At 45.7% G+C, this 15,416-nt stretch overlaps 1 protein-coding gene across 2 annotated transcripts in view; it reads right to left on the bottom strand.

Moving 5' to 3' along the window:
• OTOF (otoferlin) overlaps positions 1 to 15,416 on the bottom strand; it is a 100,639-nt gene that overhangs the window by 23,973 nt on the left and 61,250 nt on the right. For both annotated transcript variants that reach the window (XM_053458626.1, XM_053458627.1), the window contains exons 6-22: positions 13,262 to 13,335; positions 11,891 to 12,017; positions 11,532 to 11,586; positions 11,178 to 11,309; positions 10,544 to 10,606; positions 10,096 to 10,180; positions 9,777 to 9,936; positions 8,585 to 8,771; positions 7,729 to 7,915; positions 7,393 to 7,616; positions 6,574 to 6,682; positions 6,293 to 6,476; positions 5,971 to 6,091; positions 4,411 to 4,511; positions 1,800 to 1,890; positions 1,518 to 1,634; positions 1,254 to 1,406 (exon numbers count right to left, since the gene is read on the bottom strand). In XM_053458626.1, the coding sequence (XP_053314601.1) occupies positions 1,254 to 1,406; positions 1,518 to 1,634; positions 1,800 to 1,890; positions 4,411 to 4,511; positions 5,971 to 6,091; positions 6,293 to 6,476; positions 6,574 to 6,682; positions 7,393 to 7,616; positions 7,729 to 7,915; positions 8,585 to 8,771; positions 9,777 to 9,936; positions 10,096 to 10,180; positions 10,544 to 10,606; positions 11,178 to 11,309; positions 11,532 to 11,586; positions 11,891 to 12,017; positions 13,262 to 13,335 (2,170 nt within the window). The remainder of the gene's footprint in view (positions 1 to 1,253; positions 1,407 to 1,517; positions 1,635 to 1,799; positions 1,891 to 4,410; positions 4,512 to 5,970; positions 6,092 to 6,292; positions 6,477 to 6,573; positions 6,683 to 7,392; positions 7,617 to 7,728; positions 7,916 to 8,584; positions 8,772 to 9,776; positions 9,937 to 10,095; positions 10,181 to 10,543; positions 10,607 to 11,177; positions 11,310 to 11,531; positions 11,587 to 11,890; positions 12,018 to 13,261; positions 13,336 to 15,416) is intronic.

Below are 15,416 nucleotides of genomic sequence, written 5' to 3'. Positions count from 1 at the left end.
TCCATGTGCGAGGTAAGAGGGGGAGGGCTGTGCAAGCTGAACAGGAGATGGGAGGGGGAGAGAAGTAGAGAGGAAGGTAAGGAGAGGAGGAGAAGGAAAAGAGTTGGGGAAGAGAGGGAGGAGGGGTGAAGCGGAGTGGAAGAGAATAGAAGGAAGGGAGGAGAGAGAGGGAGAGAAGGAAGGGAGGAGAGGATATTATATATCAGGGAAGACAGCGACAGCAACACAGCACAAACAGCGCAGCACACGTCCTTCGCACCAAAGCCAGGGCAGCCGAGCGAGAAGGCGACTGCCATGCCGATTAACGAGTGCCTGCACGAGAGAGAAAGCCACCGCCATGCCGATTAACGAGTGCCTGCCCGAGAGAGAAAGCCACCGCCATGCCGATTAACGAGTGCCTGCCCCAGAGAGAAAGCCACCGCCATGCCGATTAACGAGTGCCTGCCCCAGAGAGAAAGCCACCGCCATGCCGATTAACGAGTGCCTGCCCGAGAGAGAAAGCCACCGCCATGCCGATTAACGAGTGCCTGCCCGAGAGAGAAAGCCACCGCCATGCCGATTAACGAGTGCCTGTCCGAGAGAGAAAGCCACCACCATGCCGATTAACGAGTGCCTGCCCGAGAGAGAAAGCCACCGCCATGCCGATTAACGAGTGCCTGCACGAGAGAGAGAAAGCCACCCCCATGCCGATTAACGAGTGCCTACGCGAGAGAAAGCCACCCCCATGCCGATTAACAAGCGCCTGCCCGAGAGAGAAAGCCACCGCCATGCCGATTAACGAGTGCCTGCGCGAGAGAGAAAGCCACCGCCATGACGATTAACGAGTGCCTGTCCGAGAGAGAGAAAGCCACCGCCATGACGATTAACGAGTGCCTGCCCAAGAGAGAAAGCCACCGCCATGCCGATTAACGAGTGCCTGCCCGAGAGAGAAAGCCACCGCCATGCGAATTAACGAGTGCCTGCCCGAGAGAGAAAGCGACCGCCATGCCGATTAACGAGTCCCTGCCCGAGAGAGAAAGCGACCGCCATGCTGGTTAACGAGTGCCTGCCCGAGAGAGAAAGCCACCGCCATGCCGATTAACGAGTGCCTGCCCGAGAGAGAAGTAATGCTTCCGGGACATGGGGGTTCATTTATTAAATAAGGAGTTAGCAGGTAAAATGGGCTGGAATTTTAACCCCAATGGTATTCTTCTGTATACATTGTACAGGGCCAGCATTCTATGGCTCCCGACAGGCCCGGAGATCCCGCTCACCTTGAGGAAGACACACTTTACTTTTCCGCAGTCTTTTCCGGTCTCCTCCTCCACGATGGAGTAGAGGATGTCTTTGGATGGGATGCGAGCGTACGCGATCCGCTTGTTATTACTCATCATCCATATGAAGATGTCGGGGATGCTGTGCTGGGGCTGCAGGGAGAAGGTCTCGTTATTCTCACCAAAACAAATGTCATGAAGACTTCAGAAGAACGGTGACCCTAACTATGATGTCAACCACAATAACCCATTGTCTAACTTTACCTCGTCGGCCAAGAAACGCAATTTCTGCAGGAAATTCTGAACCAGTTTGAGCTTGTCCTTCACCGTGTTCTTCTTCACCTGCGATCGCAGGGTCTTTGCTTGGGTTCCCATGTTCTCCTGTTACAAAAAAACAGAGATTTATTATCAAAGCGAAGTGGTACGGACGGTTAATCCTGCACATTACACAAACGGTGCCCGACAGCTGTGTAGGGTCCTTCTCCACCATCCATGGCATGGAGAAGGTCCCACCAGCCGTTGTGTTCCACGTGTGGACGGCATTACCAGTTCTCGCATGCAGGACTTCAGCCTCTCTCTGTCCAGCTTGGTTCTGCTGTTCTGGTTCTGGTCCTTATTGGCCAGGGTGACAAATCGGCTAGGGAAAAAATAAGAAAAAAATGAGTAAGAAGTATATTAAAGACAGACAGAAATTAGTAACCCGGGGATACCTCTTTTCTAGGAGGTCGGAATGTTTGCTGGGTATGAGGGGATCGCAGGGTTCTACGGCCCTAAAAGCCCCGATAATGTGTATAGAAACAGCAGGAAACGGCTTTATAAATTAAATGGGGTAAATACACCCCATTATTCTTCTTCTAAATGCCCCGCTCAGTTACCCTGATAGCCCCGCCCCATCCACAACCCCAAAACAAAAGTGCCCCACTTGGGGCACTTATAATGTTGGGAGATCCGTATCCCATATGTTATTATGGCAATAATATAAAACGTATGCTTGTTATTACGCTCCGGGGTGATAACTCGACTTGTCTGGGTTCATTACGGGGCTGACATTAAAGCCTCCGACGTGTGCGCTGTGATTGGACGGCGCTCCCTCTGGATGAACGCCGGCATGTTAGTAACGTGTCTCCCGGGCGCAGTAATGATGATGGCGGCTGTGTCACGGCGTGCAGACGTCTCATCGTGCAGCCTAATCCTCTCCACGTGATTGATCATTTCATTCCGTTTTATGAGCGTCCCGGGGTCCCTGAATTCATTTCCTTCTTTATTATCCTCTGGTGTTCTGGAGGGGCGTGGGCTCGATCCGCTTAATAATATACGGCCCGGGTGATATAATTGCTCATGGCCGGGATCTTCGTAACACTTTACATATATATATATGGGGCGGGTTCCGAAAGGTTTAAAGAAAGCCCCAGGCGAGAGCATGGAACAAGAAGGGCGCATGACTGAGGGGATGACAGGCAGCCCTCTCCCCCTCCCGTTTTCCTGTTTGTCACTAAATTTGCTGAGTCAGCTAGGGGGGCCAGCGGGCAAGGTTGATTGACGGCCCTGAGCTGGCGATTGATAGGTGTGCATCACCTTACTGGGCTTAGGGGTGGGGGCCACTATATATATGGGAGCCCACCCCGTTTAGGTCACTTTTCTATTGACCAGGAAAGCTTTCCCTCCCTCCCTCCCACCCCTCTCTTTTTCTGGTTTTGGCGGTTGGTTATCAAGCTGGCATAGCGCAAGGGTTAACCACCTTAGGTGTGGTTTGACCCGTGGTGCACAGGCCCTCGGCCTAAGTGCAGGACACTCCTTGGGCTTGTGCCTTGGTGAATCCTAGCCGTGACAATGGCTGCCGTGCAGGGGACGCCGGTGGTCTCTACGTTTTACGGTTTTACGCCTGTGCCAGCCGGTTCGGTTGTTTACAATTTAGGGTTACGATTTGTAGCCTTTATATTTGGTTTACAGTTGTTAGTTTTAACGCTTGCACGTGTCATAAGTAAGTCGGGTGGTGCGGCACGTGCATTGCTATATTATATACAATGTTATATGGTGTTTACAAATAAAGTTCATTTTACTATGAATAAAGTTATTTATATCTGTGTCACGGTGTGGAAGGCGTAAAGCGGACTGCACCGTGGCCTTATTTTTCCATAGTTGACTATAATAAAGCATTATATTATTTATTTTGTGTTTGTGTATTTATTTCGGGAAGGGGGGTAAAGAGGGCGTCGCATTGGCGCTACCTCAGTCATGGCATTTTATCCAAATGTGTGGGGGTGGTCTTGGACCGACACAGATGCCCCCTGAAGGGCTTTTTATTTCTTTAACAACAACCTACCAGGCTGGGAGATTTGCGGGAGGCCCATGATGGGGTCTGTATGTCCCATAGGTATTTTTATATAAATTAACCCCCGTATTTCACTTAGCTGAAGATGGGGTATATAGAGGTAGATATAGGCCCTATACCCACCTAAGGTTTCTTTTACTACCCCTGCCCCAACACACACAGTGCGGGGGAAGGCTGGGGTGATTGTCTGCTCCCATTGGCTCACAGGGGTCCCGGTGACCTCTGTTGTATTTTTTTATTTAATCTATTTAAGTTTGTTTATTGATTTCTTTTGTAGGTTTCGGTCCACGACATGCAAGCAGTCATTTACCTCTCATGACCTCACCTGAAACTCGTAATAATTTTTACGTTGCCGGCACATCCGTCCCATTTGGCCTATCTAATCTGCCCGTTTTTCCGGCTGTAAAGACCCAAACATTAGCCCGAGAGCCTTCAATGGGAGGGAACTGGGTTAGGGGGGCAGAATAAAGTGAGAGGGGTGTAGGCAGTAGAGGGGGGGTGAGTGTGGACACACACGGCTCCCCTACTTGAAGAAGGACGAAACTGACCCACACTACAGGGAAGCGGCACTTCACCCGGAGACCCCGGGTCTAACCTCGAGACTTCCCAGGCATGGCTATAACTTTCAATAGACAAATTGGGATTTCCCATAAGGCTATTAGTCCACGGAATGTACCAATAAGCTACAAAGGTGTGAACATATGGGCAGCTTTATGCTGTGTATATAAGCAGGTGTAAGCGTGTGTAAGCGAACATTGTGTCATTTGCACATGGACCCATGTTGAAAGCTCTGTGATTGGTGCGATGAATATTCGCGTTACTCACAAACAGCTGCTGCTGAGTTCCTCCAGAACCCCGCGGAGTCGTCTTTCGGGGTACGGCTTCTCTGTTTTTATCATTTCATGAACGTCATTTAACCCTTCCTCCTGTGTGGAAAGAGAACATGAACATGAAAAAACCTTTAAATACAGGAAAGCTTATCTTTTTACATCGACGGCCAGATCTTTAGCAGGACGTTGCTGTCAGTCATGTGATATTTGGGGTGACTTTCCCTGCTCAAACACCACACTGAGCCGATGCTTTACGGCGATGCTAATGAAGTCCTGATCAGATATCTAAAACCTGTTACAGTTCACTTGATTTAAGTTTAACAAGAAGGGCCGCGGCTACTCATTTGCCCCCAAAATCCTGCAGATTAAAAGAAGACTTCGATTTATCTCACATGAACTCAACTGCAACGAAATGTTAAGCAGATTTGGTCAGATGGAGAAATTCTACTGGAATCTTCCTAAAAGTGACATAAACATCTAAACATCCCTAAACATTGGCTTCTCGTAAATATTAGAACGTTTTAGAATACTCTTTTCTTGTGCAAAGTAATCTCACCTCTCCTTTCTCTCTCTATTTCTTTCTTTCTCTCTCTCTTTCTTTCTCTCTCTCTCTCTGTATCTCTCTCTCTTTCTCTCTCTCTCTCTCTGTCTCTCTCTCTATCTGTCTCTCTCTCTATCTGTCTCTCTCTGTATCTCTCTTTCTCCCTCTCTGTCTCTCTCTCTCTGTCTCTCTCTGTCTCTCTCTATCTGTCTCTCTCTCTATCTGTCTCCCTCTCTCTCTCTCTGTCTCTCTCTCTATCTGTCTCTCTCTCTCTATCTGTCTCTCTCTCGGTATCTCTCTCTCTTTCTCTCTCTCTCCCTGTCTCTCTTTCTCTTTCTCTCTCACTCTCTCTCTCTCGCTCTCTCTCTCTCTCTCTCTCTCTCTGACTCTCTGCGCATTCATTCCCTTCCCTGCTATTAGACAGAGCTGTTCTGTGTAATTATGTACTTTGTTTTCCTCGGAGTCTCCCCAGCAATTATCTAATGCCCTGCCGTCCCATTACCGCTTCCTTACAATTAACACGGGGAGGCTGCGTTTCAGCATCGGAACGCTCCGGTGGGAATTCGCTTGTACGACACAGAGTCAGCGGTTTGGGGATTATAGTTATTTTGCTTCGGGGAGTGAAGCAGAAAGGACGCCACGGAGGAACGAGCCAGCAAGCCACCGGGCAAAAAAATATATCACGGCAAGCTGGGGCTAATCCCGGCCAATGAAACCACCATGATGACAATTCCCATCATCCAGGACCTACATTTGTAACCCCACAGCAGCTGGAGAACTTGGTGACCTTCATATATTATATATTTCTCTATATTAATAGCATGGCGCTGTAACACCGCAAGATGAGCATTCTAATTTTCCAAAATTCTGGAATTTCCGCGATATATGGAAGGGATTCTACAGAACACACCCTACTACTTCCTCCCCGGGGATCGCGTTCCGTGCTTTATACGCGTTTAGAAGCCGGGGGGAACTCGTTAGAGATAAAATCACGGTCTGCAAAGGTCTATTCACCAGTTTGTCTGCGATTTTGTCCATGATGTTGGCATTGTAAAGTCTTCTTCGTTGGTCTTGCCACCAGCTTTTAATGTAGATACACGGCTTCCGATCAAAGTAGGGCAAGTGGAAGTAGTTCCTGCGGAGATCAATATCAGAACGGTGTTATACTTTTATACAGGGCTCCACGATGACAGAAGGAACCTTGGATCAGGAACCTTGGTCATATTTATGAGAATTGGAAGCTACAACTGAGCTTATTCTCCATTGGCTACACCTGAACTCAAGGTAACTGCGCGATGTGAGCATTTATATATTACGCAGCGAGTGATACAGTCACCTGTCGGTGATGAAAGGTTTCATTGTTGGCGTCGACGAGACAGAAAGCATTTCTCCGTCCTCATCCCCTTCGTCTTCGCTTGAGTTCTGTAAGAGTTCCGAGTCCTCCTCCACACCGTCCCCGCCATCTTTCTTCCTCCGCCTACTGGGCTTTGTCGTTCCGTCGATTTGGTTACCGTAGTTACCTGAAACAATATTTTGGTGGGATTTTTACATTTTTGCTGTCCTGTTTTACGTAAACTGATTGACGGTATCAAGTTAAGGCGTCGTGTTAAAGCCCACCTATGGTGACCTCAAAGTTGATTGGTTTGTCTCCACTCCTGCGGTCAATCATGGTGGCTTCCAGGAAGGCTCCAAAGAGGAAGAATTCTTCCATCTTTCCTGTGCAATTCTACAGAAAACACAAAACCAATGTATCACCTGTGCATCTATAATTATCCAAAGTTCTTCTACGTCTTCCATGATGACCAAGTTGGGCTACATGCCAATGGTACCCACTATCACCCCCCCACACACACATCCTCATGTGATGGTTTGTAACAAAGCGGGGGGCAATTGATTGATGGGGGGGATAAGATTCCGTTACTCTGCGCTCTTCATCATTCTAAATAATCTACAGTGTTAGAGCGGGGGTAGAAGTTTTGCCAATACCCCCAGTAACCCCAAATGGAAATAGCACTTTCCAATTGAACAATTGCGTCATAGTGTCTTAGGTTATTTGTGTGATGAAAACATGTTGTTCATTGTGATGTCTGCAGGCAGAAACAAGCAATTGGGGGTAAGATTGGGAGCAATTAACTCCAGCCGCCAGTATTACTAATTATCCCCACAAGGTGACGTGAGCGGTTCTTTAGTAGCTATGGGGGGGGTCATAGACCAGACTTCATTGTCAATAAGGCCTGACCTCCATCCTTGTTACCCATCTGCCTGTAGATGGGGCATAATAAGGAACTGGTTTCAGCACGGACCGATACCCATTACAAGCGTTACAAGGAGTAAACATGAAAATGAAGGCGCTGCCTTGTCTTATGGCGAATCCAGCACATAGTACAATGGCAGCAGAGTGATACTTGAGTTTCGAAAAGAGCAATAGAGTCTCACGTCAGCCACTGGTGGAGCTCCTTCTACTTGAACTTCTGTGGAACTGGTAAGGTCTGGAGAACTTGTGTCTAAAATTTCCACGGCAAGACTCAGCAGCAACCGAGCACGGAACGAAACCCCTTCCCCCAGCCCTTCGTTCAGATCTTGGTGTTCATCCATGAGCGTGTAGTTGCGTGTCGAGCCATACATGTTTACCCACGCTGGCCCAAAGGTAGGAAGGAACCCTGGAATCAAAACAGAGGAAGGGTCAACGTGCGGCCGGCGGCCCGTAATGGTTGGCAGCTTGTGCCTCGGTTGCTCAACTCCACCCAAAGATGTTTGGGTTTTCGCCCTCACCTTTGTCTCCTTCGTTGGAAATTTTGCGAAGGTCAATGAAATGAGTCCCGATGGCCACGTCGTTCACCTTGTCAGAGTCTCGGATCTGTACCTTCATCCTCTTACAGAGCGGTGGGAACATTTCGGTGAAGATGATCTGCTCGTTCCACATGGGCTCGTAGCTGCTCTTCTGCACCGACGTCTTGCCCTATTACGACAGGAAAGCTCCAGTGACCTATAACCTTTGTCACGTAGTTCCCTACAGACATGGCATCTGCTCACTAGGGGCCGAGCTTGCTCCACCATTGTCTAAGACAAGACTGAGGACCTTCTAAGACGAGACCAAGGACTGATTTGAGTCTTTATAGCAGGAGAAACGGGCGACTAGATGGGGGCCGGATGGGGCCGATCTGCCGTCAAGTTTTGTTTTGTAACATGAACGAAAGAATATTTGTTATGAAAGGATGTGGCGTCTTATAGAATTGTGGCAGATTTATTTCATTTATTCTATGGCTACATTCTAAACCCGTTCTAGAACGTCTTTAAATCCCAAGCGTAAGAATCTTTGTATAACTGAGTTACAATACACTTTCTCATGCAATATTAAGACACCTATTGCCTCGTGCGCATTACGTTTTAGTAGATATGACACGCCTTTTACGCCACTTTATATAAAATATTCCACTTTATTATCTCAGAAACGTTCATTATAAAGTTGGGCAGAGGAACACATTGTTTCATGCCGCGGAGGACGTTGGATCAAGTCCGCTTCCAAAACTATGATGTGATCATGGAGCGTTCTGAGCCACGGGTCACATTTTACGGCGTTACCCCAAATTATCAGCTCCTTTCTACGCGGCGGGTGGGGGTTTCTTACCTTTTGCCCTGCAAAGGAAACCTGTACATACGGATCCACCAAGTCTTTGTTCTCGCCGATGAGAGCCTTCTTGACGTTGGCCATGATGCTTGTGTTCATCCTTGGCAAACCTTCAGCTCGGAAGATCTTGATGTAGAATCGAGCCCATTGGCGCTCCGGGGGCACGCCGTCCGGAAGGAGCAAGTTCCTACAGTGATTGATTTACATTCAATTATCATATATATATATAATATATCATTTGGTTTCTTCCACCCTACCTTTAATTATTTATAGATTATTATAGATTTTTATATTTATATTTATAGATACATTATATATAGATCATTTATAAAGGCATTTTTTTTTTAATTTTAGAGACATTTTTTTATTTTTAGAATTTTAGAAAGACAAATTTTTTTGATTTTAAAACGACAATTTTTAGATTTTTAGAATATTTTTATTTTTTTTTATTATTATTTGTATTATTAAAAACACCCTGCCTGCGTTCGCTGCCTGTAAAAAAAAATTGGGGGAAGTTTAGAATTTGTGCAAACGTGTCAATACAAAAAAAAAAAAAAAACGCCCCAAAAAAAAAAACAGGCAGATACCCCATAAACTAAAATAAACAAAAAATGTTGCGGTGCTGCTGAAATGGCCAGCATGGGCACGCAACGAGTTAATTAATCGGCTTCGTTGTCATTTGAACCAGCAGCGGAGCCTTTAAGAAAGTTGAGTGATCCAACCAACATTTTTGCCGGTTTCTGCTAGAGAATTGCGATTGTTTTTTGCCTAATTATAATACCTAAAATATAACCAAAGATAGATTTCGATGCTGTTTGAGATGAAACTTTGATACTTTGATACTTTGCCGCCATCATCTATGGCTACCTGAGGAGTTTGATACATTTTGGTTACTTTTTTTATACAGAATCGGGTTACAGGTTTGGACCCTCCTGGCCTCCATTGGTGTATCTAAAGGATAGCATTGAATCCGACTAGAACATAAGCCCAAAACACGTCGCTCGAGCCCTGCGGCTGGGATTTATGTCTATGACAGTATACATGCGCTGATAGGTCTCCCCTACGCTCTTTGAATCATAAAGCATTTCTTCTATGGTATGGCTAGCCCCGCACCCCTACATATTCACGATGATGAGTATTTCATAGAAATGACGTAGACGGAGAAAGAGGTTGTGATGTCATCAAGTCTTACCCTTCGATGTCATCCTCGTCTGTTTCATTAGCTTTATGGGGGGTCTTGATGTTGTCTCCCTTTCCAACTACAGCGACGTCACACTTGAGGTAACCTTTTACCCCGGCGGTGATATCGTCCGGGTCCGAGAGGATGGCCCATTTGTGGTAAAACTGGTGTTCTGCGCGATTAACGAAGTCAAGGCATAGAAAAGTAGCTTTAAATTCAATGACTTATTTATTATTACTTATTGGTTTATATGGCGCCATCACCTTCCGCAGCGATGTACAATGGGTATTTTTGATCTTATCTGTTAAATAATCCGTATTCCTCCACTCACCTGGCTGAGTGTAGACAGTGCCAACATCCATCTTAAATGACCCCACCAGTGTCCCGCTGCGTAGAAGGTTCTTGGAATGGATCACCTGAGGGATTCAACAGAGCCGTTTGGGAGAGGAACCTCATGAGATAATATATCGAAGAAGGGAATCTGCCTCTTCACTTTGGGCAACTTGGTCCTGCAGCCCCAGGCCCTGAGGACCTTCCCGTTACCCGTAAAGATCTGCCTTCTTACTCGGGGGGCTTGAGGAGGACCTGGAGACCATCATAATCCGCCCTAAGAATTGTATTATTTAATCTATTTGGGTCTCTTGGATTGGCCAAAACCCTTGGGGGTGAAGCTGGTAAACGTAGGGGACCTGCTATGGGGGGACAGGAGCCCACCTTGTGTTAATTGCCTACGCATTATAACCTCGCAAATGGCTGGGATTTGGAGAATCCGTACTTACCGACAGCTTGATTATTTTGTCAAACATCACATCTGGAGGAACGTGGAAGTCGAACACAAAATACTGAAAGGAAAAGAAACGATATAAATGGCTGCCGGTCATGTCCCAGATTCCTTTATATCATGTTTAAATATTTAATGTCAATGTCAAACCCCTTTTGTGACCCGTGGATATATTATTTTATTACTTTTATTGACCGGTAGGACGCAGTGATAGGTTCTATAGATAGGCCGACTTTGTTCACTACTGAAGTTACAAACCCACCAACGTAGGAAAGATCTACTACTGATATTTGATATATGATGGAAATATGTGAAAGATTGAAGAAAAAAAACAATCTAAAATGAGCTTGGGGGGGGAAATCCCACCGTATATTTATAATTGGTGCGGGTACAAAATAAATAGGTAGAAGAGGAATTACGACTGGTCGAACGTATGGTAAAAATATCACTAGACATAAAGGGGTTAATATCCATGTCTGACCATATATATATATATATTAACCATTAATAATCTCTTCATTCTGCATTTACATTAACAGAGGTTTGTCACCCGCAAAAAAATAAAATAAACTACTTGAAACTCTTTAAATACTGTGGATTCCAGCATAAAATGGCGGACCCGTTGGGCTCACCTCGTTGTAGTAGGGGCAGTTGGTCGATTCCTTCATCGACGTGTATTTTTTCTCATCTCCAACTTCAACACAAACCACGGGGTCCATGTTTAATCCCACCAGCTGCCGCGCCTCGATGACGGTAATGCTCACCTGTGAACCAGATACAGATGGATCCCGTCACGTCGAGTGGCCACAGAGGGCAGAGAAGACAACACATGGCCCACCGCCCTCCAGCTGCCAATAAGCCACCGGCCCAATGGTCCTTCTACAGGTCAACGCTGGGCTTCACCAACAGCTGGAGGGCAGGTGGTAGAGTAAGAGGGAAGATAAGGGAACGGAAGGGGTTACATCTGAAGGAGACCTCACACCTACTTGGTAATCCATTGGCCGCCCAGCACTCGGTTCCATTTTAATGTCGGGTTTAGACCTATGGAAGAAATAAGTGACGCATGTTAAAAGCAGGAATGTGATTTAAAAGCCGTTGTTTAGTGAGAGGTCTCCATCATATTACGCGGCGTTATACAATGCGCAAACGGGATGTAACAAGTAGAACGTCACAAACCAAAGGTGAGAAGGCCCCTGCTCAAATAACCAAATGGACAACGGATCCCACAAGCCTTAACTGACTTATAGTCCTTTAAATATTAGGGGGGTCCAGGAGTGTCCAACACTTGGAAAAGCCATAGCAGATACACCAGAGCAGAAACGTGATGGGACCTCTGAATACTAACCTCTTATTGGATACATTGGTTGTGACGGCAGTGACCGAGGCGAGAGAAATAGTGTCCGGGTCCAGACCCCCACCCAAGCGCATGGCTTTCCGGTCCAGGTCTTCTGTTTCCAGGACGGCAGGTTCATCTAAAAAACAAAAAAACACATTTTATTTATCCCAAAGGGGGGTTTTCTACAACTTTGAAGCTCATTGAAATGCCTTAAATCTCAACGTCCAGAAAATCGAGTCTTTGGTCACCTTTTATTGGGTCAAGAAGCGACCACTGAAGTCCCCAAAACATAAAACTCATAAACATAGGTGAGAGACATAGACAAAAAGAGAAGAGAGCGAAAAAAGAGTGAATGTGTATAAATGTGTTAGAGTGTGTGTCTGTTAGTGTAAGCCTATGGTGTTAGCCATCATGTGTGAGCATATGGTGTTAGCATGAGTGTATGGTGTTAAACGTAAGCGTGTGTATCAGAGTATGGTTTCAGGGGTGAGCCTAGGGTTAGTGGCCCCTAGGAGAGGGGGAGAGAGTGTGTGTATTAAGTGTATGGTATTAGAGTGAGCGTGTGCTATTGTATGGTGTTAGAGAGTGTGTGTATTTAGGCGTAAGTGTATAGTATTAGAGTGAGCGTGTGCTATTCTATGGTGTTACAGAGTGTGTGTGTTTATGTGTAAGTGTATGGTATTAGAGTGAGCGTGTGCTATTGTATGGTGTTCGAGAGTGTGTGTGTTTATGTGTAAGTGTATGGTATTAGAGTGAGCGTGTGCTATTGTATGGTGTTCGAGAGTGTGTGTGTTTATGTGTAAGTGTATGGTATTAGAGTGAGCGTGTGCTATTGTATGGTGTTAGAGAGTGTGTGCATTTATGCGTAAGTGTATGGTATTAGAGTGAGCGTGTGCTATTCTATGGTGTTACAGAGTGTGTGTGTTTATGCGTAAGTGTATGGTATTAGAGTGAGCGTGTGCTATTCTATGGTGTTAGAGAGTGTGTGTATTTATGTGTAAGTGTATGGTATTAGAGTGAGCGTGTGCTATTCTATGGTGTTAGAGAGTGTGTGTATTTATGTGTAAGTGTATGGTATTAGAGTGAGCGTGTAGTATGGTGTTAGAGAGTGCGTATTAATGCGTAACTGTATGGTATAAGAGTGAGCGTGTGCTATTGTATGGTGTTAGAGTGAGTTTACGTGTTAGCGTGTGTTATTTACGAGGGTGGGCGAAACATCCAGGTGCCAGTAACCCACGTCTCACCCCTGGATGTCCCACCAGTAACATCGGGGTATACTGGGGTTTGGCCAGTGTGTTCTGTGGCCCTGCTTGCCCCACGCTGCACATTTCTCCGGGGTAAATGTTAGGAGCGTTGAAGCTGTGGACGGAGTTTTAGTACCTTGCTTTCTGCCGTCGTCTTTTGGCGGACGCATTTTGCCGAGCTTCATCGCAGAAAACACTCCTTTACTGACTCTGCGGACAAAATAATCTCACGTTAGACGCCTGGACCAAGAGATAAAAGGATTACCGGAGACCAACTGGGGGCCAGAATCCCCCGACGCCGGCGACTGCCAAAACCGAGAAAGTAAACACAAAAAACAGCAAATTATATCGAAAAAAGGAATATGATAAATCACAAATATGGATTTATTTAGCCAGTTTTTAAATTGATTTTATTGTTAATATTTTTGGTGTTTATATATTTTCCATCACACTTTAAAAGGATTTCTTGTCAGCGTGATGCAATAAATCTTCTTCCTGTATAACGCCACGCAATCCTCACCCAGCAGGAAGTTAACTCAACTCAACAACAACGTTTATCTCCACTTATAATCAAAAGTTTTATATACACATTTCCAATTATTTATCCATTAAAAGAAAAGTCCCCAAAAATTATTACCCCCAGCGCTGTATACAGTAATATAACCCCCCAGCGCTGTATACAGTAATAACCCCCCCGCGCTGTATACAGTAATATAACCCCCAGCGCTGTATACAGTAATATAACCCCCCAGCGCTGTATACAGTAATATAACCCCCAGCGCTGTATACAGTAATATAACCCCCCAGCGCTGTATACAGTAATATAACCCCCAGCGCTGTATACAGTAATATAACCCCCAGCGCTGTATACAGTAATATAACCCCCAGCACTGTATACAGTAATAACCCCCCAGCGCTGTATACAGTAATATAACCCCCAGCGCTGTATACAGTAATATAACCCCCCAGCGCTGTATACAGTAATATAACCCCCAGCGCTGTTTACAGTAATATAACCCCCAGCGCTGTATACAGTAATATAACCCCCCAGCACTGTATACAGTAATATAACCCCCCAGCGCTGTATACAGTAATATAACCCCCCAGCACTGTATACAGTAATATAACCCCCAGCGCTGTATACAGTAATATAACCCCCAGCGATGTATACAGTAATATAACCCCCAGCGCTGCATACAGTAATATAACCCCCAGCGCTGTATACAGTAATATAACCCCCAGCGCTGTATACAGTAATATAACCCCCCAGCGCTGTATACAGTAATATGACCCCCAGCGCTGTATACAGTAATATAACCCCCCAGCGCTGTATACAGTAATATAACCCCCAGCACTGTATACAGTAATATAACCCCCAGCGCTGTATACAGTAATATAACCCCCAGCGCTGTATACAGTAATATAACCCCCAGCGCTGTATACAGTAATATAACCCCCAGCGCTGTATACAGTAATATAACCCCCCAGCGCTGTATACAGTAATATAACCTCCCCAGCGCTGTATACAGTAATATAACCCCCCAGCGCTGTATACAGTAATATAACCCCCAGCGCTGTATACAGTAATATAACCCCCCAGCGCTGTATATTCTAGAACAGAATAAATGGATCTAAAATAGTTTTGTTCTGGATGTTAGGTTATCACATGTTTGCACTTCATTCCTTCTATCAATACTGAGCTCCCAAAAATAATTATTTAATCCACACAAAAAAGTTTCACAAAAGCATTCACTGATAGGTTGTTGCCATAGAAACTGAAAACAGCTGTTTAAAAGTTTCAGTGTCGCCCCCCCCCCCAGATTTAACACTCAGAGGAGAGGAGAAAACGGCAGATCTGTAACAACGCATTCTCTGAAGCTGGTAGAGAAGGCAATTAAGGGTTTGTGGAAGCGGAGCGCGTGCTTTAAATACGTCGTTTTGTGTTAAAAGCGCGGCATCGGCCGGGTTTGATGAGATTTTAATGAAGTGTCGTAATGTGCGGATGGGAGATACTCTTTCACGGGTCTCTCGCGGAGAAGTTAATGAGGATTGTACTCGAGAAATTGGCTAATGGCCTTTCCGCTGTAGGAAGCGGCGAGGCGGGGAGACTCCGTATGGCGGGGAGTTAATGACCCCGCGCGCTGCCCTGATTTGTTATCGTGTAGAAAGTGCTTCTGGGTTTCTCGATCAATGTGAGTGTTTTAGAGACGTTTGCTCATTAAGAACCAAGGGTAACTTTTACATTTACCTACTAAAAGGCTTTCAGAATGTTTCCTATCTTTTGCCCTAGT

The sequence above is a fragment of the Spea bombifrons genome, chromosome 3 (genome assembly GCF_027358695.1).
Source record: "Spea bombifrons isolate aSpeBom1 chromosome 3, aSpeBom1.2.pri, whole genome shotgun sequence".
Taxonomy (NCBI): Eukaryota; Metazoa; Chordata; class Amphibia; order Anura; family Pelobatidae; genus Spea; species Spea bombifrons.
The sequence above is the reverse complement of the archived record's forward strand: the minus strand, read 5'-3'. Positions and strand labels throughout refer to the sequence as shown.